Here is a 27,311-nt window from a genome sequence, read left to right on the forward strand (position 1 = left end):
ATGAAACATGAAGAAAGCAGAAAAGGGGAACTAGCTTCCTTTAATCAGTTATATGCATTAGCTTACCAGTATGGTTGCACTGATATCTACAAAATTCATTCATTTCATTCATATTCATTATAAATCGTGATTCAAATAAATGAAGAATTTATCATATTTGGCATTGGTTCCAAAATTGAATAAAAAATATAATTTACAAAACTTTAAGTGTCCAAAGAAACACAGATTTTGCATTGCCAATTATTTTCTAACTCCGTGAGAAACCCCTCTCCATTTGAAAAGACAATATTAATCGATAACAGGCATTAGTGTATTTTATTTCACTCTATAACATTTACAGCAACAAATGTTACAAACAATTGCTTTAATTTCTATGTTTACGTTCATAAAATCTTATTGTGGTGCCCAATCTAGTAAAACAATGAATAAATATTAAATTAAATAATCATATATACCATAAAAAAGTAAACAACTGATTTCAACAGTTACAAATACCAGCATGTGATGCAAGATGCAAGGCTCAGTAAAATGAGCATAACAAAGTGTGAAATAGATTCCCTTCAAGGTAATATGCTTCTTTTACATGAATAAAAATTAACTAACCAAGCATATCACCCCAATGTTGTCTTCAAATATCTTTTTATAGGAAAAAGGTACATTTTCTTCTGCTGTTTCCCATAAGGGTGAGCAAACAAGCCAGCTTTCATTCCAAATATGCTTTTCAGTCACATTACATAATGTTGCCACATGTCCTAAAAGTTAAATGCACATACTATTTCAAATTATTTCTGATCAAAAACAGAGGAAAGTAATATAATTTATAAGCACATACAAATACAGTACATAATCATTATTGAAGATTCATAAAAATATAAATTTTCATGTAAGAGATTCCAGTATTAAATACTTCGAAATAAAAAAGAAGATATTAACAGGTGATCGTACAAATTGAGATGAATAAATTTGTAAATAAATATTATGCAAATATGCACAAAAAAAATCCTTCTGAAATCACGAAATCTTCTTTTCTCTTTTCAACTTCCTTATCATTAATTTAAATTCCAACCTGGAAATAGAAAAGGCAATCACTAAATCATCTACGATAAGTGAAATGGCTTCAATCACTCATAATGTATTAAATGCAACAAATGGGAATCACAAGGTAAACAATTACCAACTAGAATACCTATTTTTATTAGTCATTATTAGTTAGTAGTACGTGTGAGTTCCAAAAAATTTACGATGATGCAACATGAAGTTCATCATCTTGTTAATCAAGAACTTTACATGAGAGAATGAAACAGTCAATCAATCATGCAGAGGCATCCATTGCAATTATATTAGTGACAATTTCAATGTTCAATCAATAGTAGAAAATTATATGGCATACTATTATGGGGAATAGAAAGGAATGAGGAAATATCCGTCAACTCGACGGATACCAAACATTAAGATGAAATATACCACAGTTCACAGTGGTGTTCACCTAAAACCAGGTATGGCTGTAAACCATCTCAAGAGGGAGGAAAGTAGTTTCTTTATAGTAGAAAGGAATGAAAAATGGGAGGAGGAATTTGAAAAAAGAAATAGGAGGAATCACAGAAAGGAGCGTATAGTGAATGATTCATTGGAGGATGGCAACCACAGCCCATATCACATGAAATACTCTTTAAGTGCTAATTTGCCCATAACCAATTTTAGAGTTAAAATAATGTCATTTTGAATAATGAATAGATGCAGTAAAATAAAACACTAGAACCAATACAATTAATAGAAAATGAATATAATATCATGGCAACAGGTATTACAGAGAACCAAAGCATTTTGATGTGACACCATGGATAAATTTTTCCTACCTTAATGCATCCAATGATTTCTTTGTAGTTACAAGGCTCCCAGTGTTTGTTTGATTGCATCATATCTGAACAGGAATAAAATAGAAGAATGAGGAAAATATTATGTATTAGTAATAGTAATTTTCAACAGACTTTGATATTAGATTTATAATAATGTTAAGATGTCAATGAAACTTTACACCCATTCAGTAATATAATATGTTTAGATAATGAGAAGGCAGTTAATGAAGAAGTATCATTTCATACACAAGACAGATAATTATAAGTTAGTCATAAAACTTCCATAAATCTGACCAACACCTCTAATAATCAGGTATGTTTTTATCAGGTAGGCAGACACTGAATCTCATATTTAAATGTCCATGTTTCAGGAAAAGTGAGATTACATAAATTAAGGAATGTCTGTTTGACTACACAGGTGTGATTTATTTCATCCACTTACTGGTTTAAAATGGTTTTGATTTATGAGTTTGCTTGCGATTCATTTGATTGTGATTTTGACTCCGTACCTTTTTTACAACGTGATCATTTTGGCCTAATTGATCATGATTGCTTACTTTATGGCTAAGTTAAAAATGTTTATTTCATATATGTAATATAATTCTATGGCTGTTAGCTGAAGGCAAGCTTACTCCCTACTGCACCAGAGATTTCATCTACCCTGTCTAGTATATCAGATATTTCAAAATATAAAACCATAATACAGTGGAACCTTGCTTAGCGAGCAAAATGCACAGCAATTAATCCCCGTAACAAACAAAAATTTTGTTCCTGTAATTGACTCACTCAATGAGCCAATTTTTGCATAACAAGTGAAGAGGAGAGTGGAATTCCTGGATGAATTGCACACTTGCTACTGCAGTTTGTCTCTAGCACTTGTTCCACTAGCATCTTAACGTCGCTAGTGATAACACATTTTTCCAAACTTGTGTTCAAACATATTGTTACTGATTTTTTTGTTCAAAGTTTAATAATATTTTATACATAGTTTTAAAATTGACCCTAAAGAAAAACCCATTCAAAGAAAGAGCTTAAAAATTTAAAAAAAACAGTAGAAATGAAAAGAAAAATCATTAAACAACGGGAACAAGGTATGAGTGAGGCTGATCATGGTCGAAATCAACAATTGGCCTTTTCTTCAAGAACACGGACGAGTCTAAGGCGACCCTCAAATAGCGGAGAGTATCTATGCAACGGTTCATATTCTCAACGACTTGGAAAACTTGCTTCTCATATGCATTAATGAAAAGCAATCGCAATGCAACACCATTAATGATAATATAATTTGTGAGAAGTGGAAAGTGAGTTTTGCCGACCTCATTAATAAAATATTAGGATCATCAATGGCTGAACAAGTATTTAAGGGGAACCATGTGTGGCTCAAGAAGTAAACAAGAAGAACAATCATTCACAGCATTGTGAGGCTTGGTGTAGTAACAAGCTCTGAGCCAAAGGCAGGAGAGAACTTCATTGGTGACTTTAAAAAGCTCATTGTGGATTCTAAGCATTACCTGCCACATGAATAATTGTCACAAGATGCTTCTCTTCAGGAAGAAGATGGAAGCAAACCTATATTTGTGCACATACCAGTAGAAGAGAATGCATTGCCCGACCACCAGCCAGTGAAAGGCCATCCATCTCACGCTGCTATTTTACACAATGACGAGCAGTGATTTCAAAATCAAACCCCCGTATGTTTACATGCATAAACTTCAAGAAGTGTTAAGCCCAAAACAGCAGGCTAAATGAGATGTGGAAGGACATAGGAAACTTTTGTATCATACCATGCATACCAGGCATCGTCCTAATAAGACAATGCAGGTGATGCACGCCATAAATATATTTAACGATGACTCTGAGTTGCATTTTTACCAAATTATGAAGTGTCGGCAAAAATGAGTGTCCCTAGACAGCTGTCTAGGAAAAAGAAATTAGGTAACTATCATTAATAATTAACAACTTATTATGATTATTTCTTGCTTTTACAAATGGGCTCACCCAGTTGCTTCATTTCGAGATAGAAGAAAAGGTAAACGTGATCCACGATCCTAAACAATGTATACATAATTTTCTTTGAATATCTATCGTACATAATTTATTTTTTTTGGCATGGAATGCATTATAGTATTTTACATTATTTTATATGCAAAAATTGTTTCACTCAATGAGAGTTCCACTTCACAAGAAAGATCTCGGAAAGGATAATTCTCATATTATGAGGTTCCACTGGGCATCATTATATTTTTTCTATACTTTTCATTATCTTTATTGGTAATTGAATTGGGTGGGTGGGGGAGGAGGGATGGGTAACAGTCTCAATTATGGGTAGAAAATATCTGTACTTTGCTACACAAATAATGCAGTCCCAATGTATGATAGTGCTGCAGAGCTATAACAGGTGCTGACATGCATTATGAATGTACAGCTTTAAGAAACCTAAGGTGGATGCAAACAAATCCAAAGTACTGTTTTGCAGTAGAAAGGGCTGAGTGTGTGAATAGGTTTGGTTTACATGTAGTGAAATAAACATATGAAAATTATATGTATATTTAGAAACATATTGAAAGTATCTCGCCATATTCACCGACACCTAATTTCATTAAAACCAGAAAGAGATCAGCTTTTGCCACCCTGTGACATTAAATCTCCATTTCTTTTCAAGCATGCTAAAACGTCTTTTTGTCAGAGCAAAATCAGGCAAAGTGCCGATTCACCACATCTACTACTCTACATTGATGGTTACTACCACATGGGCATTGAACTATCTACAAATAGAGCATGCATATTATATGCCTTTGCAGCAATTGCAGCTCTTATGGGCCTTAAATCAACATAAAAATACATATAATATCAGTAGGATAGGAAAAACAAAAGCTTAAGGCAGTGAGACTGAAGTAAAAGTGAAAGCTTCACAGTTACTGCTCCTAGGAATTCAAGAAATAAGCAGATTATAGTTAAACCACTCAGGATAAAGTTAAATTGTTGTCCATACAAATATTATGTTAGTATTTGTTAAATCAATGAGAAACATTTATAAAATACCATAAATCTTAGAATACTCCATGGTGGATGGATCTGTGAATCATTTTCTAAAGTCACTGAGTTAATCAGATTCATAAGTGACTTAGTCTAAACGACAGAGCACCTGTCATCTTATCCACAGGTCACAAGTCTTGCTTGGAGCATAAGGATTAAGGTAAACACTGGTGGTTCAACTCCTGAGAAACCCAATAAAACATGAAGAATAATCAGAGTTTCATTGAGCCCAGAGATAACAAATAACTATGGCCAAGAATTTATCAAAAATGACATTCACACATTTCATCTGTGAAAAAAATTTGATTTCAGGGAAAAAAATGGAATGAATTTCAGAAAATTAAAAAAAAAACAATTTCAGTAATAACAATATATTACCTCATAAATGCATACACTATATTTTCAAAACAAAATATGAACTGGTTTGTTGATTGTCACAGTGTCATTCATTGGCTTGTATAAATAATGATGCTATGTAGATGTTTACCTTGGATACTTCCTAATTCTCATTTCAACAGAGTGGGCGGCCAGACAGCAAGGAAACTGTGAAAGTTGGAATTAGCAAATTTCTTCAAATATTTTAGCGAAAGTCAGCAAAGGGATAATTTTTTGATAAAATCAGGAATATGATATACTAATTAAATAATCCTTGCGAGGAAGATATGACTTTTAGTTATGAAGTCAGTTACTGTTTGGTATAAGTATTCCTAAGGCAGATCCTTGCCAGAACCAAAACTGCAGTCTGATCAATTTCTGCAATATCAGTGGCACAAACAGCAATGAGAGATGTCTTATGAGAAGTAACCACCTACATAAACAATGCCAAAATTGGTAGAAAAATGTCACATTTGCCAGGATTACTAGCAAATTTTCTCAGAAATAGACATTTAGAATTTGAGTTCCTTGAGTACCCTGGATTCAAGTGCACTATTTCATCTATCAATACATCAGGTTGTACTCTGTTATCACCAAACCCAAGTAGTGAGTGCCCACTAACAGCTTTATCTGGAGTGCTTTCTGCCATGCATGGTTGAATTTAGCATTAACGAGAATTTACAGACAGTGATGAGACAGTAAGAGTAGTAACACAGAGCTTCAACTAGTTGTAAATGAAAGACAGAATTCACCCTACTTTTGAACACTACATGGAAATTTAGTTGAGCAAAGAAGTTTCTTGGGTCCACTTGAGTTCATCAGCTTGAACAAATGACAGTTCTGTCGACATTCCATCCCAGGCATCTTTAAGTCAAAGTTATATTGCTGTAGTGTTTGCCACCTTTTTATAAGCCATCCCATCTTGTTGCTGCCCACTTGTTGGTTGCTGGAAAACTCTCTGCCAGCCACTACATAGTGTTCTCCATTGAAGTTTTTGGGGTTAATACTATCTTGTTTGCCTCTCATATCAATTTAGGAGAGTACCACTTCTCTTAGGCTTAAACTCTTGTTTCCACAAATTTCATCCCATGACCTGGTTCACTCTATGCATGTTCAGGCATGGATATGATATTAATTTTAAGGAAACACATGCATTGGCCAAAGAGATGGGATACTATCTTAAATTGATGATAGAGGGGATCGAGAAAGTAAAAAAAACAGAAACCTTAATTGAGAACATTTAATAGTGGGTGGAAAAGAGTTCTCCAGCAACCAAGGAGAGGGCAACAACCTAAGGGGGGCATTCAAATAAAGTTATTTACATAGAAATATACATTATAACAAAATTATAGCAAAAATTATAACAATCTACCTTCACCCTGGAGATTTAAGCTGGAATGCCAGTGAAACTGCAGTGTATTCAAGCCACCAAACGCAGTGAAAACCCAAAAAACATGAAGAGCTTAATGATCCATGCTGTGCAAACCGAATGTCAAAGAACTTATACTAATGCAAAAGTTTCAAAATGCTTGAAATTTTGCACAATTTATCATCAAAACCTATAAGCCATTTGTTTTTGTATATTATACAAAATGTTACAGATTTCACTAATACACTCTTCTTTTACATCATCTGCAATGCAAACCATGTTGCAAAAGAATTGTGACCACACATATAACATCCTGTGGATGATAGAGAAAACTAGCCAAGTAATTCATCCATTACATTTGAAATGAATTACGTATAATGGGCCATTCCCTCTCTTAGCTAGCTGGATAACACAATTGAATATGAACAAAGTAATTATGCAAGCATTCATAAAAAATAATAACTGGCGAAGAAGGATTTAAACAATCTTTTTCTAAGCATCATTATAAGACATTGCCAAATAACATGTTAAACTTCAGCAACTCCATTTTATGAAATACACATTTCGTTTACACATTCAGTGTGTAATATTGTCGGTAGTTTAACTGAATGCAGGACTCATCAGAGGAGACTGAAAAATAATTAATTGCCAAAATAATATCGATTATACAAATTGCCTTCACAGATCACAAGACCAGAAATCTTCAGTTCAATAATTTATGCCCTTGGTTAGACATTTATTTTATTTTTAAAATAAATACTTGAGCAGCAAGTGCTTGCTGAACAGAATGTAAACACAGAATTCACAAACTTTAAAAAGTAATCAGGCCAATTTTCCTAATTTTTATATGGGGAAATAAAATGGACTCCTGATTTTACTGGCAAATATGGAATTGGGAGAATTTTTTTAAGTTCATCTTTTTGAACCCCTATTCATATTTAAAAGTTCAATTTTATTAATCCCTTGAATTTTGAAATAATGAGGGTTTTACAATATTCCATTTATTTTTCTAATTGTTAGTGCATCAAAACAACGAATTGTATTTGTATTCTTTCATAATCAGGAGGAACTTTTAAATACTTGTTCTAAAGCAACTATTGTGCGATCAAATGTTTTTTACGCAAAACCTCTCCTCCAGCCATAATTACTACGTTTGGCACTCACTTTGTTTAATGTCATTTGCTGTAAGGACTTAATTCCCTCACACTATGGAATTGTAGTACATTACTTTCAGATGAAGATGCTTTTTTCCTCTTACAATGTAACAGATACAAAATTATTGATGTAACACACACCTTTGTGAGAGTTAAAAATGAAAATTTCTTAGTATGTACACCAAAATTTATTTTTTGAACATATTGGTGGTCATAAGTCAGGAAGAATCAGTAGGAAAAAAGGCTGACTGATAATAATGATGCATATGACCTCAGTCATTGAAGCACCTAAAAATTGAAAACTTCTACTTGATACTGATAATGATGGGATAGTGAATTACGTAAAAATGTTTAGAGAGCTTTTCAAGGAAACTTATATCTTTATGTAAAGTCCTCTTCGTATTCTATGCATCAAGCAGAGCCCTACACTGCTTACTACCCAAATGTAGATTTTTTTATCATGTCAATTACAGGCTCAACTTTGTGGAATCTAATCTTCAAAGCAAACAAAAAATGTTGAATTCATGGAAATAAAGTATCCCGGTACAGCTGAGTATACGACAACAGTGATTTAGGTGAGGTATCTGAAGATGTAAACAATGTGATAAAACCAGTTGTACTGAAACAAATTACTTCTGTGAATTCTACCACAGTTTTATTCAATTAGTTGAATTATTTCCCCATAAAATTCACTTGATTTTGCGATTAAGCCAAATTACAAACAGTATTTTAAGTTTAATAGACAACCCTATTTACCTTTAACAAGGTGGCAGGTCATCATCACCTCTAGTCAATTTCACTACCTTAATAACAAATGAGATGAACCCTCTTCACATAATATTCTGAAGGTAAACTAGTTCTTGATGATGAGCTCTTTCTTGCCATGTTTGACAAGAAATGACCCTTATTTAGCCCTCTCAGTGAAGATTGAAAATTAAAAAAAATAAATACTCACTGTCTCACTCTTTCTGGAATGTGCATCTGCTCAAGTGGAACATATTCGGCAAGCTCAGCCAGATCATTGACAAAATTGAGTTTTCTACTAAACTTCGAGCTGCATAAACAGAAAACAATTGAACGTTCAGGATACACACTTCCACAAACAAAAATGTTTCATTAAAATATAACTTTAAACAAATTTCTCACCTAATAAATGGTCTTGTCATTAAAACGATGGTCTTGAGCCAAAAAGTAGGATGAACAAGATATAAAGCCCTAAGATTTTTTCGAAGTCGACGATCAATCAGCCTGTAGCATCTTTTGAGCCAGCTGAAAGTTGGCATTCGAGATCCAGGGGAGCCTACTGCTCCATGCAGGTACACCAGTACATACTCCTCAGCAACAAGTGCTTCCAATGTAGTGACAACATACCTACAACAGAAGCAGTAAAACCAAAATCATTACAAAAACAATAAATGAAAATGTACCTTAATCTATTAAATTAAAAGACCTATTATGTAAAATCCTTATAAGAAATGTGGTCTTCTAAGATTACCTTCATGTCTACATCAGTGTTTTTAAGACTAACTATTCTCAAAATACACTTTCTGAAACTATGACATATGGTTGTTTCAGAAACATGGACCCAATAGGAAGAAATGTCACAAGACCAAATTCTCCACCACAACACAGAATTGTAGCCTCCACAGGGCAATTCTAATTTTATTCAATACGATGGAATTAAAGTTTTATCTCTACATTAAGGTTACAGAGAGTTCCTCAAAGAGACTTTGTAATAGCACAACTTCAATAATAATAGACAAATCATGAATACAAGGTCCATTTACAAGGTCCCTGACCTTTCTTATAGCACACCTCCAGTTGATTATTTTTTAATCCCTTTGGAGGCCATGTGTCCATGAAAACTTCCCAAATAACCCCCTTTAATCACTTTCTTGAAATCTTGTTTTGTTGTTTAGTTATGGCTGTTTATGTAAAGGGGTATTCATGGAAGGCGGCGAAAAGTCGGATCCGCGGAAATGAGCTCTTTAAAGGAGCAGCTTTATTCTGTGAAATTCTGTGTGAAACTCTGCAAATCCTTCACAGAAACTTTTGAGTTGATTACCCAGGCTTATGGTGAGGATGCTATGAAATACACCACATGTTTGGCATGAGTGGTTCACCCGGTTCAAAAAGGGACAACAATCAATGGAAGACGACAAACGTTCCGGAGGTCCATCAACGTCAACTGAAAAAAGGGATCAATCTCATTCATGCAAATCAATGTTTGACTGTCAGGGAACTTGTAGAAGAGTGTGGCATCACAGTTGGTTCGCCCTATGAAATCATGACAGAAAAATTGAGTCGCTGCAAAATTCGTGCCTTGCCTGACCAAGGTAGACCAGAAATAACATTGAGTTCAAGTCTGTCATGAACTGTTTAATCGTGCCGAAGAAGATGAAACCTTCTGGTCTAGTATCGTAACAGGTGATGTTTGATCACCAGTTATGATCCGAGTCCACTGATGGATAAGTAACGTGTTTATGGATATGACCTTGAAACAAAACTGCAATCTTCACAATAAACAGGTGAAAAATCTCACTGCCCTAAAAAGCACGACAAGTTCACTGGAATGTCAAGGTAATGTTGACTGTTTTTTCGATGCAAAGGGGGTTGTGCATCATGAACACCTACCTAAAGGCCAGACAGTCAACATGGTGGTTATGAAATGCCTAAGAGAAAGAATCAGGTGCAAATGACCCAAATATTGGAGAAGCGGCAAGTGGTCTTTTCTCCATTAAAAATTTGATGGAGGAGCTCATGAGTGTTCCAGGACTGTTTCAAAAAGTAGAAACATTGTTGGGATAAGTGTATACATTGGCGAGGAGACTACTTTGAAGGGAACCCCGACCAATAATTTGCTAGTGAAGTATTTTTTTTGTAATAAAAAGTTGGGAAGTTTTTGAACATACATCATACCTACATCTGCAAAGTCAACTTATTCACACAAAAAATATGACACAAACATGCCACACAGATTTTTTGAAATGGTAAAGGACGGTGACACAGAAAAACTTTTCAAAAAAAAGTTTCAATGATGACTTCAGGCGTAACTTTATAGAATTAATTCATATTAAAAATGAAAAAATAGTAACTTTGTGATTCCACAGAAAATTTATATTGATATGACCTGGGTTTCGACATTCAACATCATCTTCAGGTAAAGTTTCAACCATAGCCACCCACAACATAACACCTGACAAGTAATAGTCATAACTATCACAATGAATGTGGGTCGCGGTAGTCCAGTGGGTAGAGCGTAGGACTGTTGACCAGAGGAGTCCCGGGTTCGATTCCCGGGCAAGGCACTGTGGACACCTGCAGCTCCACCCAAGCTAAAGTGATTTTTCGGGTACCAGGTCTTCCTGGGAAACCATAATCGGCACAGGGAAAGGAACTGGCCCCCCTACCCTGATGTGTGAATTTTCACACGCCGTATAGGGCTTAGTACTGGGTGAATTCTGCCATCACCTACCAAACCGACCTTTGGATTGATTTGAGATCACAATGAATCAGCTGTTCGTGCACCAAGAGTGGCAAATCCTACATGTTCCTACATGTTCAAAATTCTGTTTTCATTGCAAATATAGCATACTTATATTTTTACTATAACAATAACAAATGTTTGTGTAATTTGGTGATGCACACAGGTTGTCAAAGAAATTTATTTTCACTTAAAGTAGGAATTTTATGATATTTAAATATGAAATACTTGTTTCCGAATTTAGAAACAAGTAATACTGTATTTTCTACGAACATGATTGAGAGTGGGATAACTTATTAAACTTTGTCATGAAAACATACATGCTTGACTGAAAATATCATAAATCATACATTCAAGCACATGAAAAGTAAATTATGAATCACTTACAAAAAAAGATTGTCCATAAGGTAATCATAATCTGGACGGCTGCGCTCGGGGAGGTAACAAGCACTGAAGAGGATTATGGCATTGTGAAAGTTCCCAGGCATATACCCCCCATGAGAGAGAACCTGTAATCACATACATTTCAACATTAGTATTCTAATCAAATCATTCAAAAGATATTAAAAAATTTTCATCGTCCTGAATTATTACTACAAGTCGATAAATTAAAAAACCAATTTCCAATTAGTCAATGAGTTCATGTAATTGGATAAGAGGAATTATTAGAATGAGGTGATATCACGATCATGGATGGTGGATGGTTCTTCCCGCTTTCCAATCCTTCCACCCCCTGCGACTACGTCCGTTGTCTTCCCACCTCAGCATGTGTTACAGACTTAAATCCACGGACATAAGTTGTATCCTCTTTCAAAGGGAAAGAGGATAAAACTAATGTCCGTGATATCTGTGTAATATTCCAGCTGAAACCTATTTAGCAAATTTTACAATGTATATCGGCAACAATGGGACAAACAAAGGACAGAAGACGCAGAGAAGGAAGACCAAATTAGTGAGAAGGGGAACTTGGAATGTTAGGGCAATGTTGAGGACAGGAAAATTAGAGAATATTACGCGAGAGATGGAAAGAGGAAATATAGATATCTTAGGTCTATGCTAGGTGATTACTGGATTGATAATTATAGAATAATATAGAGCGGCGGGGACGAGAGCCAACGAGGGGTTGCCATACAGGGTTCGTCCGGAAAATATGTGTACTGAGCTCAGGAAAAAAAATTTATTACACTTTTACATATCTTAAGCTAATATTCCTCAAAATAGGACCCTTGTGAGTCGATACACTTGTTCCAGCGGCGTTCCCATTCCTGGAACGCTCCCGCGAAGGCACCATTGGGAACCTATCGAAGACACGTCGTCACGGCCTCTTTGACGGCGTCCAAAGTCCCGTATCGCGTTCCTTTCAAACTCCTCTTTATCTTCGGGAACAGAAAGAAGTCCGGTGGTGCCAAGTCCGGGCTGTAGGGCGGGTGCGGCAGCGTTGCCACGCCGTGCTTGGCCAAGAAGTCCGACACGACAAGCGCGGTGTGAGACGGCGCATTGTCGTGATGCAGCCGCTAGATGTTTTTGATCGCTGGCCGGACGCGGGCGACTCGTTTTCGAAGCCTGTCGAGCACTTGGACGTAAAATGCAGCATTTACAGTTTGTCGTTGAGGTACAAATTCGTAGTGGACGACTCCCCTTTTGTCAAAAAAGACAATGAGCATCGCCTTGATCCGAGATTTGCTCATGCGAGCTTTCTTTTGACGGGGTGATGATGGGGTGTGCCACTCCGCACTTTGTCTCTTCGACTCCGGGTCGTACTCAAAGATCCACGTCTCGTCACCCGAAACAACGTTCTCTAAAAAATGTGGATCATTTTTGCAGTGATCCGCAAGTTGTGTCGCGATTTCCAAACGATTGAGTCTTTGATCATCACTGAGCACTTTCGGCACCAACTTTGCACAAATTTTTCGCATCTGTAATTGCTCGCTAATAATCTCGTGCACTATTGTTTTTGGCACATTACACTGCTCTGCTATCATCCGAACACTAAGACGACGATCAGAGTTCAGTACATCGCGAACTTTTCGCACATTTTCGTCGGTGAGTGTCGTTGATGGGCGTCCAGGCCGTGGTTCGTCGTCGACCTCTTCTCTGCCCTCCACGAACATCTTGTGCCACCGAAAGATCATGTTTCTGGACATGGCTGACTCCCCGTAAGCCTGGTTAATCATACCGACAGTTTCGGTAGACGATTTCCCAAGCTTTACCGCAAATTTGATGGAATAACGCTGCTCCAAAAACTTCGGCATCGCGTTCCGTGACGTGGGTCGAGCGTGGAGGTTCGCGTTAACAGAGCTCCTCACTACACCACAGCTCAGAGCCGACTGCCTTTTTCAGCGTCGCTTGCCAACATACCCCCCTCCAATCGCAGCCCGTCAGAGCGGTGCTGGGCGCGCCTGGAGCGGCGGGAAAAATCAGTACACTTATTTTCCGGACGAACCCTGTAGTTTATTTTTAAAATTTATTGAGACAATATCATTATTTCTAATATGGCCAAGACAAGATTTAATAATTGCATCTGATTCATGAATTACATGTATATTCATATATATATTCACATTTTACTTATTTACACCACTGTGGTATGAGTATCATGGAACAATTTTACATATCTGGTGAAAGTTACATATGTAAATTGAGTTGCTATGTATGCTGGCACTATGTTGCTTAATACAGATTTGCAGTTCTAACTTTACACTTAATAATAATAAAACCTTTTTAAAAGGTCCAATTGCACGCATGTCTATTCGACGCTGCAGTCCTGCTACCATACATTCCCTCCAATTTCGTTCTTCTGCCCGTTCTTCAGCAGCGGTCAACTCTGGAATTGGAGGTACTTTCTCCATTGTATCCTCATTTGCTTTCTTCACATTAACAGGTGTTGTCATTCCAAGCCCTAAAAGGAAACATAAATACACACTTATTCAAAAGAATGCATAAGAATAATGGAATACATAGAGGCAAGGTTTTATAGGCTACATATCTAACCCCCTGTATAAATCTAAAATATTGCATTAACAATAATTTTCATGCTAGAACAAGTACAAAAAATTAATGTGATCACCACTAGTATTGTTTAAACAGGCATCTTTGGTCTTAGAACTAAGTTAACAAGATAATTTGCTTTGTTAACATCTTTCAATTGAACTAGTAAGCTTGTGGTATTTCTTTGGGGACATAGAAAAAGTGTAATACTAAATTAGAAAATGAGGCTTACGAGGGAAGTTTGAAAATTTTCCAACCTAACAAATAAATGCAACATTTTTTCTTCAAATTTATTTTTAACTTTTAACATAGTTTCTTTCAAAGTGAATACACTTTTTTCAGCAATGCCCTACCTTTTTAAACCCTAGCAAATAGTAGTTGATATATTTCTCCACAAAATAGGCATATATGTATGCTAAAATCTCTGTCCTCCAAGCAAACCTTTTAGGTTAGAAAAAATAAAAAGTCACTGGGGGACATATTTGGTGAATACGGTGAGTGGTCAACCAAATCAAAGTGCAATTTTGGATTTGAGCCATGGCAACTGCAGAAGTGTGAGTAGTTACGTTGCCCTGATGGAAAATGTCAAGTACTAATATTATACTATCCTGTTGCTGTCCATGGCTATCCCAAAACACAGTCACCATCACCTTCGCCCCCGGCCAAAGGAACCATCTTTGCCTTTTTCGGTGCAGGTTCACCCATAGCAGACCACTGTATTGATTCTTCTTTCATCTCAGGAGTGTAGAGATGGATCGAAGTTTCATCTACAGTTATGAATCAATGCAAAAAAAATCTAACTCACTTTGCTTAAACCACTCCAACAGGGCCTTGGAAATATTCAAACGAATGCCTTCTGGGTCCAAAGTAAGCTAATGCCACACTCAATGCGTAGATAGCTTACTCATGTCCAATTCTTTATTCAATATATGACAAACACAGTCTTTTGTAATGCCCATAGCCTCTCTTATCTCTCTAACCTTAATTCAATGGTCTTCCAGTACCATTTGGTGAACTTTTTTGATGTATGTAGTGGTTGAAACAGTTTTTGGCCATCCTGACTACTCATAATCAGCCAAGCTAGTACGGTCACGTTTAAGATAAGCTGCCCAAAATTTCTTGGTCATAAATGATGCTGTAGAGCAGCTGCTTTGATTTGCATAGCCTTTCAAAAATAAATATATAATGGCAGCTTGATAGTAAACTTTTTCCATTTTCACAAAAATCCTCACCCACTCAAATGACAACAAGAGTGTCCAAAATGGCTGTATTGTGGAGAATACCTTTCAAGACAAGCACAAACATATTCCCCAACTTCTGTTGAATAGTGTTGCCATCATCATGTTCGGGTCGGAAACTTTTCAGACAACCTTCATGTAGTAAAATAATTAACACTCCCTCGGGTGAATATATTTTTATTCCAGATAGCTTCTCTCTGTGATGTCACACTGCATTCTCCATGGAAGTAGACAATACACTGCCTAAGGTGCATATTTTATGTTGGCCCTTAGAACTTTCTTACAATGTAAATAGTAATGGCTAATTCTTCTGCTTAAGATGTGCCACTTGTAATGCTCTATTCTTGATTGATCTGCACATCACTGTACACGCTCATCTACTCACTTCAGGTGGCAAAGAGTAGAGCTCAAATCAAAGGTAGCATTACGAGGGTAAGTTGAAACATTCTAGACCTGACAATGAAAGACTACGATTTTTAGGTGAAAAATTATTTTATATTTCTACATAATCTCCCTTGACTTCAACGCACTTGGTTCAGCGTTTCTCCAACATCAGTATTCCTTCCCAGAAGTGACAGCCTGGAAGGCCATGAAAATATCCATCTAAGGCACTCTGAACTTCTTCATTGGATGCAATACACTTCCAAGAAACAAAGTTCTTCAAGTTAGGGGAAGACATGGAAGTCTGAGGGTGCTAAATCAGGAGAAAAGGGGGGATGACCGAGCAAATTGTACCCCAAATCCTGTAGTTTTCCCATTGCCAATGCACCGTTGTGAGCAGGTGCATTGTGCTGATGAAAGATGATGTTTTTATTCTTCAAGCCAAGCCTCTTCTCGTGAATTTCGACATTCGACTGGTCAAGAAGGTTTGAGTAATATTTGCCTGTAATTGTTTTTCCTTTTTCAAGGTTAACAATTGACAGGATCCCTTTTGCATACCAAAACATAACCGGCTGTGACCTTTCCGGCAGATGCAATCGACTTCAATTTCTTTGGCGCTGAACCACCGACTTCCACCCACTGCTCTGACTGCTGTTTCATTTCTGGTATGTAATAGTGGACCCATGTCTCATCCATGGTGGCAAATCATCGCACAAAATCGGTCGGTTCCCTCTTGGATAGGTCCAAACATTGCAGTGAAAATCTTTGGTGCAATTGCATTTGATCGGCATTAAGCAAATGTGGCACCCAACTTGCGCGGAGCTTTCGCATTCCTAATTCTTTGTGTGAGATGTTGTGCACCCTTTCTTCCGATATACCCATACCCTCAGCTATATCACTCCCCTTCACTTGCCTATCGCCCAACACCATATCGTGCACTTTATTGATGGTTTCCGGTGTGGTTGCAGTTTTTGGCCATCCTTCATGTCCTTTGAGGTATGTGCGACCATGTTTAAATTCAGGTGCCCAATTTTTAACAGTTGACATTGAAGAAGCTAAGTTCCAGTCCACTTTTGTCAACTATGGATGAATTTCCTAAGGGGTTAATACTTCCAAAACAAAGAATTATATGACTGCATGAATTTCAAGCTTTTCCATTTAAACGAAAAACGTCTAGGGCAACAATATGTGTAAACAAACTACTTGATAGAACAAATTGAAACTTGTCTTACGAGCTAATGACATGTGCACCCAGTCAGGAATCATGAATTTTCAGAGATTGGAATGCCATCTCTGTGTCAGGCTGAGAAATTTTCACCTTACAAGAAACCAGAAGGGAATTGGATACCTTTCCTATGGTATCCAGTTCCCTTCTGGTTTCTTATAAGCTCAAGGTTTAAGCTCAAAGAAGAACTAACCCAGCCATCTTCAGAATAGAAAACATGTGGTGAAACTAAAGGCGGTGTCAAAGAATTCAAATCCTTAGCTATTCCATTGTCCCTGCCTCTGAGAAGAAAAGAGAACTGGTTCAATAATGAAATCTTCTTGGCAGACATTCTTAAGGTGCCAGAAACCAAACCCAAACCAGCACCTGCACACAAAATCACACCATCATCCAGGACAGACAATTGGCATCGTTAAGACCAAGATCCGCAACTCCTTGACTCCAACAGAAGTGGGTAGAAGAGGTAAGAAAACTTAAAAGTATATCTTGAAGAGCAATGGCTAACAAACAAAATAAATCGACCAAGCCATAAAAGATATTCAAATAATCATTGAAGCCACTACCACTAGATGAAATTGATATTGAACAGAAAAAAATATTCTTGCCAGACATTAAAGGGGCAACAAGGAACTAAAAAAAAACAATGCATCATGACAATATTCAAGCTACAAAGCCATATTAATAATATACCACACGACATGAAGCACTAGGATAAACTGAAAAATGAGGGGGTACACCAGATTAAATACTGAATGTGTAAAAAGTAAATTGATGAGCTGGACAGAACACTCAATACCAGAAGAAAGGAGCACGAGAGTACCACAAATCATCCTTCCCCTACCATGAAATAATGATCATATAATATATATATTGTTATGGTACATTGAAAGCTCATTTTACATTCTGATTAAGCCTAGTAGAGAAGGAAAATTGGAGAAATCCCACACTTTTCATGGAAAATACATTAGTTTTTATCACCACAATTATTGCTCCCACAACATTATGATAAAATAAAAATAAATAACTGATGATACAATTTGTTCCTTGAGGCAAGAGGATAAGTCTAGATTTGGAGGCTTTTGAAGTTTGGGGAAATGGGTATGGAAGAGGATGGTAAAGAAGAAATGGAGGGAAAGAAAAAATTAAAATGCTCTAGGCATGGCATGGGAAAAGAAAATGCTACACAGAGGAATCCAAATAGGGTAGGTTAACTGGATAAAGGGAATATTGAGTGGCAATAGTGATAGATAGGGAGAAAATTTTGAGTAGGCGAGGCAAAGGAAGGAAAAGATCAGGCATATTGAATGTATGGAGTAGAAAATGCACATATGGAATTGAAAAATGGTTTCTTGTAATATGCAGTTAGATTATGTCTCATCTTGTCCAGTTACTCCTGTTGTTCATAATAACCAAGAACCGCATTAGCTGATTATTCATTTATCCTAAGTGCCCTAAGTCCACATTACCTCAGATGATTGCAACAGTATTGCTTACATGGACCCTTCTTCAGAGATGAAAAGAAAAACTTATGCCTCAGGAAGTTTTTTTTAAATTTTAAATCTAAATTTAAAAAATAATTAACAAAATAATATTAGTAATTCCGTGGATTTATCATTAGCTAGTCAAATTAAAATTACTTACTCTCTAATATGGAATCTTCCATTTCATCAGGCGTGCCAAGGTCCTGAGACAAAATGTCATCTAATTCATCATCTTCATCAGTTAAAGCATCATCAGCATGCCCTTTGATGTTTTCTTTACCAAGTGTATCTTGATCTTCACTCTTTTCATCCTCGCTAACCTCATGCGTTTTATTGAAAATCTCCGCACTCACCGATATCTTTTTCCGTCGTACACGGCTTCCACTTGGCTTTTCTAGAAGCAGATGATAAAACTTTAAATTATTTTCTATGAAATCAAATGAAGATAGTGTTTATTGGTGAGAGTGAAATTTCCTTATTTCTTCTCAAGAGTCAAAAAAATTATAATTGATACAATACTCAGTCAAAATGCAAGTAATATTAAAAACAGAGAGCATTAGTTGTTTGTTGTTTCTTAAATCTGAGTTTCACTGTAACAATACTATAGTTTCTCCACAAATACCTCACTTAATGGCAATTTGCTCTACAAAATTACATTATTATGACATTGCAAAATAAAACAATCTTATAAACTGATTGCTAAATATAATATGTAAACCATGTAAAGATGGGCCCCCACTGTATTTTTTTATATTATTTTATTCTTATAAAATGTATTACTATTATTATCCTTATTTATAATTGTTTACTGCTGACAAATGAATGATTTAATGGTAAATGAGTGATAAAAAAACCATACCTATAGTAATCAGCCCAAAGGTTGGTTTAAAAAGCTAATCCCTGAAGTTAAGTAATGATGCATTTCAATCGGTGAGCCATATTTTCTTAAAAAGTGCATCCCAGGTCTTTTTAGCAAATCAAGGTTGAATTATGCATAATATGTCATAAAAAACAAACTTTATTAAACTGCTAAACATATTGGATTGAGCATCTCACAATGGAACTTACTTGTTTTTGTGTGCTACATGCAAGGTTTTTCTTTGAATGAATGACTGCATAGGTACATAATGTGCAAGACTAAGAATTGATTACAACACTTTCATGTTTTAATAAAAATGCTCAGCGAGTTAATACATTTTTTTAATATTCAGTTCTTGTATAAGCAGAGCATTTTGGAGGATATGTAACAAAAATCTTTGCCTCAGTTCACCCCTTGAATGATAGACAAGGATATTAAGGAATTGTAAGATTTCTATGTAAATTATTTCTAGTGCTAGGAATAATAGTTTTAGGGGAAGAATTCAACAGCTGAGGTTATTTGTGCTGTTAGGGATAGATGGGAAAGGACGAAGGGAGGAGAGCAACCAGGCGTCGGCATTAGCCAAAAATTATTCCTCACGAAAAAGTTGTATACATGTAAGTACACACAAAGCACAGCTGTCTACACAAAGTTGAGGCCATAACTTGGAATGTACTCTTTGTGATCCTGCTATTTAAAATTTAAACGTACAACTTACTAGTTAAGTTCCCAACATTCACCTCAACCTCTCACAGAATTTCTGGCTTCTGCTTGATAATCAATTGCTTTTAGTGTTATTCAACATTTTTTAAGCAATATGAATCAATATTAGAATGAAATAATTACGTACATTCAGGTGATTTATCAATTAGGTGTTATTTGAGGTAATTACAGATTATTCCTTCAATTATATTTAAATATAATACAAATTTCCAAAATTAACAATTCATTATTAAAACTATTTCTAATGAAACAGTACAAGTGAATTAAAATTAAATCATGCAGATGCATTTATAACACATATAAAACAATAAGATAAGTTCATCATTACTGAGGTGAAACAACATTTTATGTAAACATGGAAACCAAATTGAATGATAAAAAGATTACATATTTCATGGTGATTCACTCGGGTGATTCAGGTATTTGAAAATTGAGGTAGCTAAGTTTCAGGTTTCACTATATACTGTGGTAAAAACAATCTATAACCTTTCTTGACTATCAGATATAAAAGGAGAAGTATAAAGTGAAATAAACAGGGTGGTGTATATAAACGCATCGTGTATAGCAGTGAACTCATAGCAGGATTTTCCCACCATTAGAAATAATTTCTGCCCATTTATTTTTTAAATTGCACTTAAGAACAGTATACCATGCGTGGTCTGCATAATAAATGCATGAACTGATGCAATCTGGCAGCCATGACGCAGACCATAGCCCCACTCACTAGCGGCGCTAGAAACCCAATGAGCCATCTGTGCATGGTGAGTTATTGAGCTGGGCGTATTGCGCCCGTTATATTAGTTTCTGTTGTCCTTGTTTTTACTGTTTGTCAAAAATGGAAATTGACAAAATCACAGAGCAATGAATCAACATCAAGTATTCTGGTGAAGTGCGGTAAAAGTTATCAAGAAATTACTGAAATGTTGACAGTGGATTACGGTGATAATGCTCTGAATAAAACATCCCTTTTCAAGTGGATTAAGCATTTTAAAGATGGCCGACAAGATGCCACAGATGATGCAAGGCTGGGACGACCTTCAACCACCAGTGCTGATGACAACATTGATCGTGTCCACTCCCTTGTCCTAACCGATCGTCGAAAAACTGTCCAAATGGTAGCTGATGAACTGACTTTAGGAAAATCAACAGTGCACACTTTTTTAACTAAACATGATGGATGGATCCTTCACCATGACAATGCATCTGCACTTTCAGAATTGATTGTTCGCCAGTTTCTGGCAAAACTTTAATCACCATCCCAGATAATCCTATTTATTTGCCAGATCTCACCCCCTGCGACTTTTTCCTAATCTAAAAATACAAAAATTTGATGAAGGGACATAACTGGGAAGATGTGGACACAATAAAGCAAGAAATGACAAGAAAACTAAAAAGCCTATCTGCCGAGGAATTCCAAGGGTGCTTTAAACAGTGGAAAAGAAGATGGATTAAGTGCACTCAAGGAGAGTACTTTGAAGGTGACAAAATTGATGTACAGGGTACAGCGCTTAAATCCGGACAAATGAAACTTTTGCTAAAAAGCAAATTTATTAAAAAAATACCAATGAAAATCCTTTTATATACAAGTAGTGATATCTGTCAAGAGTAAAATTACTCAATGCAACCCCCTTCAGCTGCAATGACCACCTCCAATCTAGTCCTGAATCGATGGCACACACTCTTTAAAACAGCACTGTCCATATTCACGAATGCTGCTACGATAGCAATGAGTAGAGATGCGACATTAGGGTGCCTTATTGGTAACTCTTTTGACTAAACTGCAAACATAATAATTGAGGGGATTCAAGTCCGGGCTATTCAGGGGCCAGAATTGCTTTAACCAAAACATATCAATGTTATCTGAGAGCCAGTTTTGGACTAAATGACCTGTATGAGCTGGTCCACCATCCTCTTGAAACACATATTGCCTCCCTGAAGCCACAGTTACCACCAAAGGTTTCACAACATTCTTCAAAATTTACAGATAGACTTCTTTTGTGATAGTTTGTACCCTTTCAAAGAAATGTGGCGGCATGATATTACCCTCACTGGACACAACACCTAGCATGGGTTAGGTTGAGGTGGCTCATCGGATCTTTGAGCACTGTAGATATTTTTAGGAAAATGTGTAGGTTAGGAAGTGGATTAAATTAAAAGATAAATTTCCCCGATAAAGATATTATAAAGTGTGCATCAATTAGTGGGTCTCACAATACTAGGTTGCCCAAAGAGATTTTTCGAAGTACTTACAGTGCTCATGAGACAAAATAAAGAATTACTTATCAAAACATAGGCTGATCGGGTATTAAGACACTCAAAAGACTAAATAGCATTTAGTCTTTTTTAAAAGGTTTTAGACGAGGAAATAAATTCTTTAGCAGTAAATTACTGCCGAAGTTTAAAAAATAAGATACCAGAATTTCACCACCTCATTCATAGTACAGAGTCAGATTGAATTGCAGGATCTGAAAGTTGGTTAACAGATGATATCGCAGACAGCGAAATATTTCCCATGTCCTTCACAGTTTATAGAAATGAGAGACAGAATAGAGCCAGAGGAGTAGTATTTCTTAGAGTTAAATCAAAATATAGACCGAAATATCTGTGCATATTATAGAGCACCCCATGCTGGCATTAACTCAATACCAGATCTAGAAAGGCAGATAAAAAGCTTTACATCCCACAACAACGAGCATAGACTAATTATCGGTGGCGATTTTAATGTTGCCAGAGTAGTTTTATAAATGGAGGTAAAGACAAGGATTTATGTGAGTCCCTCTTATTGACGTTCACCTCAAATTCCCTACAACAATTAGTCACTTCAGCAACAAGGGGAATGAATATTCTTGATCTATTAGCTACAAATATAACGAAAAAGGTCTTAAATGTAAAAGTAATTGACGGAATCAGCGATCACAGGGTTGTAAACGCTAAATTTTCCCCAGGGGTAGAAAAAGTTAACAAACCTAAGAGAAAATTTTATTTATTCAATAAAGCTGACTATGGTGGCCTAAAACGTGAGTTAAACTGTTCCTCTGTTAGATTTGACGAATTAAGCAAAACTAGGAGTGTTGAGGATACTTGAAATAATTTTCTGCGATAACACGTTCAGCAATACAGAGATTCATTCCTAGTAAATATATAAGAGAGAATAAGGAACCCCGTTGGTACAACTCTGAAGTAGGGAAATCTCTACGATGGCAAAGTGTGCCATGCCAGAATGAAAAACGCAGTTAAAGATTCCTCCCCTGATAAATCAATGAAACCAAATAGAATTACAAAGCATCTAGGCCTACTGCCAAGAAGGCCTTGTGGAAGGTGCTAGCAGAATTCAAAAGGAAAAAATTGGATGAACATTTAAACGATAACTCAAAGATGTTTTGGTCCTACGTCAGAGAAGTGCAGGGAAAAAAGTCCACTGTAAACTCATTGAATAACAAAAAGGGGATAAAGTTATGAGTAGTTTAGATAAAACCAACATATGAAACTCATTCTTCCATTATTTCTACATATGCTCACAGAATATACCTGAGAACCTTCGAAAAACCATTCAGCAGCCAATGTAAGCAATCGACTTTTCCACCTGTGGAATAGTTACTCCTTAAAAACATCGACCTCAACAAATCTCCAGGACCTGATGAGATACTGGCTCACGTATATAAAGAACTGTCATCTGAAATTGGCCCTTATCTTGATATAATACTTAATAAATCATTATCAGAAGAAAACGTGCCAAACAGCTGGAAAGTAGTATCTGTAATGCCCTTATTTAAAAACGGAGACCAGGAGGACCCAGTATTTATAGGCCAATATCGCTCATCTCCATCTCCTGTAAGATTCTTGAGCACATCATTGTTAGCTCCATAATAAGATACCTCGATAGCCAAGATTTATTGATTAATAACCCACATGGGTTCAGTAGAGGTAGATCCTGCGAAACTCAACTTACACTCTTTTGTTCATGATATAATGAATTCCAGTGAAAGTAATATTCCAGTTGATGCAATATTCCTAAATTTAAAAAAGCCTTCAATAAAGTCCCTCACTGCAAGTTACTCGCCAATTTGGAAACTTATGGAATACACAAGAGTATTATATGCTGGATTAGATAATTCTTAAGAGATCATGTTCAAGCAGTCGTCTTGGATGGTGTATCATCTGATACTGTCAAGGTTACGTTGGGTTTACCACAAGGAAGTATCATGGGCCCCCAATTATTCCTTATTTACATAAATGACCTCAGTACTGTGTTACTAGCAAGCTCCATCTTTTTGCCGGCTACGCAGTAAGATTTATGGGGACATAAGAAGTTGCGAAGACAGAGTTGCATTAACTAATGACCCAGATGCAATTCCGACTTGGTGCGAAACATGGCAAATGGAATTAAATTTGAAAAAATGCATAGTAATACATTTTTGGGAAAAGAGTAATTCCCTCCCATTTTGTTAAAAAGTGAAACAAACAGAAATTGGAAGGGTAGATTCCTTTAAATACTTGGGGGTAACAATTACTAATGATTTGTCCTCGAGAAAGCACATATGTGGTCGTGACACGAGAAATATGTGGTCATGTTAATTAAAAATTGGGATTTGTAAAAAACATGCTAGGTAAATGCAACGAAAAAGTGAAGGAACAATGTTTTCTTGCCCTAATCAGGTCCCACCTAGAGTATGCCGCCAGTATATGGGATCCTCAAGAGATAAATTTGATTTCAGAATTAGATCGAGTTCAGTGGAGGGGGCTAGATTTGTCAAACATTGTTATGACCAATGCAGTATTGTAACTACTTCGCTAGAAGGATTAGGGGATTCCCTTATACAGTGGCATTTACAATATAGATTAAACTTATTAAAAGCATTTAAAGATGGGTCATTTTCCAATTACATCAAGAACATAATACGAACCCCCACGTATTACGGGTGGAGGGATCACGAATATTAGATTAGAGAGATTGACTGCATGACTGACAGGTTTAAAATGTCATTTTTTCCAAGAACAATAAGAGACCAGAATGCTTGTAGTTGAAATCCCCCTGGAGCCAGTGCGACAGAATAAGTATTAATCTACAAATTAGGGACTGCGCATGGTTATATATATATTTTTTTTGTAGGCTCCCCCCACCTTCCCTCATCCATTTGAAAAACCCTAACCCCCTCATTCCTCACCCTTTCCTCCTGGTGCTGCACCCCCTACCACACACCTTTTTGGTTCGCTGGCTCGCAGGGTATTGATATTGATGTGGGATGTAAACACTAGCCAGAAATTTTTTTGAGCAACAATCAGGACGTCCTCAGGGTTGTGGGCGAGCCAGCGATCATTTCTCCGGTTGATCTTAGCGTCAACAATGAAAATTTTTTCATCAGAAAAGAATCTGATTTGCCCCGCAGCTTCATTTTTTAAAAAACACAATAGAAGGTGGCAGTGAGCAATCCGCTTTGTTCTGGCAGGCTCAGACAGCATGTACAGACAGTATTTTGTACAACTTGTATCGTAGGTCCTCCTCTGCCATCCAATGCATTGTCCACTCGCTAATATTCAATTTTGACACCAATTTCCTCAGCGATCGCCCCGGGTCCTCTGAAATCAGCACCTGAGCCTTCTCGACAACTGTGGCAGTTTGTGACACAGGATTTCCTCGAATGAGATTTCCTCGCTGGGTTGGCAAAACCTTCCCCTGACTCCTCCGCAGTATTATACTTAGCCACAATATCGTACACAGTTGATCTGGGATACCCAAAGAATTGAACTATATCACTGGGCAAATGCCCAGCATGAACACTTTCGATAATAGCGGCTCTTCAATTGTACTCCGCAGTTGTACGTAACATCTCGGCCATTTTGAGGTTATGACTGTTTGCTAGATGCCTATAGCTTTCAAGAACGCCAATCATGATCTTCAGTGGAACTACAAGATGGCAGGAAATTCAAATTGAAATTTGTCCGGAGATAACTGCTGCACCCCGTGGACTAAATTTTACAAAATAAAGTTTTGATGGCCTCAGTTTGCATATTTTTTGGACAGAGTAGTATACCTGACCCATACATAGTCATCTCTTGTCCATAAAATCTGCTATTTAAATGCATAATCAGATTCCAAAAACAGAGCAGTTAAACCTGGCTTTCACCTCATGGTAGCTTGAGATGCACACAGCGCACACATATATAACATTGCACACACAATCTCCCATGCCTTAAAAGCACAAGGAAAGTGGACATTTTTACAACTCAATTATCTAAAATCTATTTAGATTTTATAATTGATGTTACAGATCTGAAATTCTGAAATTGTGGCTTTGATTAATCACTTTATAGAGCCTTCTTCAAGGGGAATACAACAATATAAAATGCATTTTCATTCATATATTACCTCTTTTTAAATGAACATCTCCTAAGCTAGGTGATAAAATAGCTCTATATATTGATCGGTCCTCTTCATCATCGTCCCCATCATCTCCCAGGCCTAAAAGAGAAATAAAGGCATTTTCAATGAAAAAAAGACGTTGAAATAACAATTAAACAAATGTATGAGAACTTTCTTGAAATGTTATTAATACTGAACATGATGCCCAAAACATAAAAAAAGTGGAAAACAAAAGAATTGATGTTCCACCTTAAGATATCTATAGACTAAAAGTGATGAAAAATTAATTAAAAAGTAAGGTCTAATAGTTTTTGGAAATATGTGCTTTGACACATAGTGCCGTCACACTATGCAGCCTAACCCACAATTTCCCAATCTATCATTTTTTTAACCATGTTATGCCACTCTTCAGAGAATGATTACCACTCTCAAAATTTGGTGAATATATTAATACTGCATTTTTTTCAAATACATACATATATCCATCAAAATTTTAACATACCATCATTTTCTTGAGGCATGGTAAAGGATCGGGCCATTTGTGTAGGACTGCTTGGAAAGTCAACTGCTTCAACCTTATAGGAGCCCAATGGCGGTAGATCAAAATCCAATCCTCCAATGCTTCCTTCATCAGGACTCTGGTTCCTAACAACCACTAACAGTACAAATCTTATATTATAAATACTCTCAGCTTCACATATAATCACCATGATACATTTAAATTTTAGCTCTAATGAAGAGAGTGAATCCCTATAAAATATTGTATAAGAATCTGCAAGTG

At 36.4% G+C, this 27,311-nt stretch overlaps 1 protein-coding gene across 5 annotated transcripts in view; it reads right to left on the reverse strand.

The window, feature by feature from the left end:
- Positions 1-308: 308 nt before the first annotated feature.
- LOC139685753 (protein prune homolog 2) overlaps positions 309-27,311 on the reverse strand; it is a 32,672-nt gene continuing 5,669 nt past the window's right edge. Inside the window, exons 4-12 of one of the 5 annotated variants that reach the window (XR_011700227.1) lie at positions 27,033-27,185; positions 26,537-26,629; positions 18,748-18,981; positions 13,992-14,173; positions 11,662-11,783; positions 8,937-9,161; positions 8,746-8,844; positions 4,899-5,074; positions 309-752 (exon numbers count right to left, since the gene is read on the reverse strand). Coding sequence is in view for 3 of the 5 variants with exons in the window: in XM_071582826.1 (XP_071438927.1) it covers positions 1,012-1,066; positions 8,746-8,844; positions 8,937-9,161; positions 11,662-11,783; positions 13,992-14,173; positions 18,748-18,981; positions 26,537-26,629; positions 27,033-27,185 (1,163 nt within the window). In the remaining 2 variants the exon portion in view is untranslated. Of the gene's footprint in view, positions 1,067-1,856; positions 1,922-4,898; positions 5,075-5,381; positions 5,436-8,745; positions 8,845-8,936; positions 9,162-11,661; positions 11,784-13,991; positions 14,174-18,747; positions 18,982-26,536; positions 26,630-27,032; positions 27,186-27,311 lie in introns of those variants that run through there. The other 4 variants (XM_071582836.1, XR_011700224.1, XM_071582826.1 and 1 more) reach the window with 4 other exon arrangements.

The sequence above is a fragment of the Hetaerina americana genome, unplaced genomic scaffold, assembly GCF_022747635.1.
Source record: "Hetaerina americana unplaced genomic scaffold, ioHetAmer1.1.p SCAF_1, whole genome shotgun sequence".
Taxonomy (NCBI): domain Eukaryota; kingdom Metazoa; phylum Arthropoda; class Insecta; order Odonata; family Calopterygidae; genus Hetaerina; species Hetaerina americana.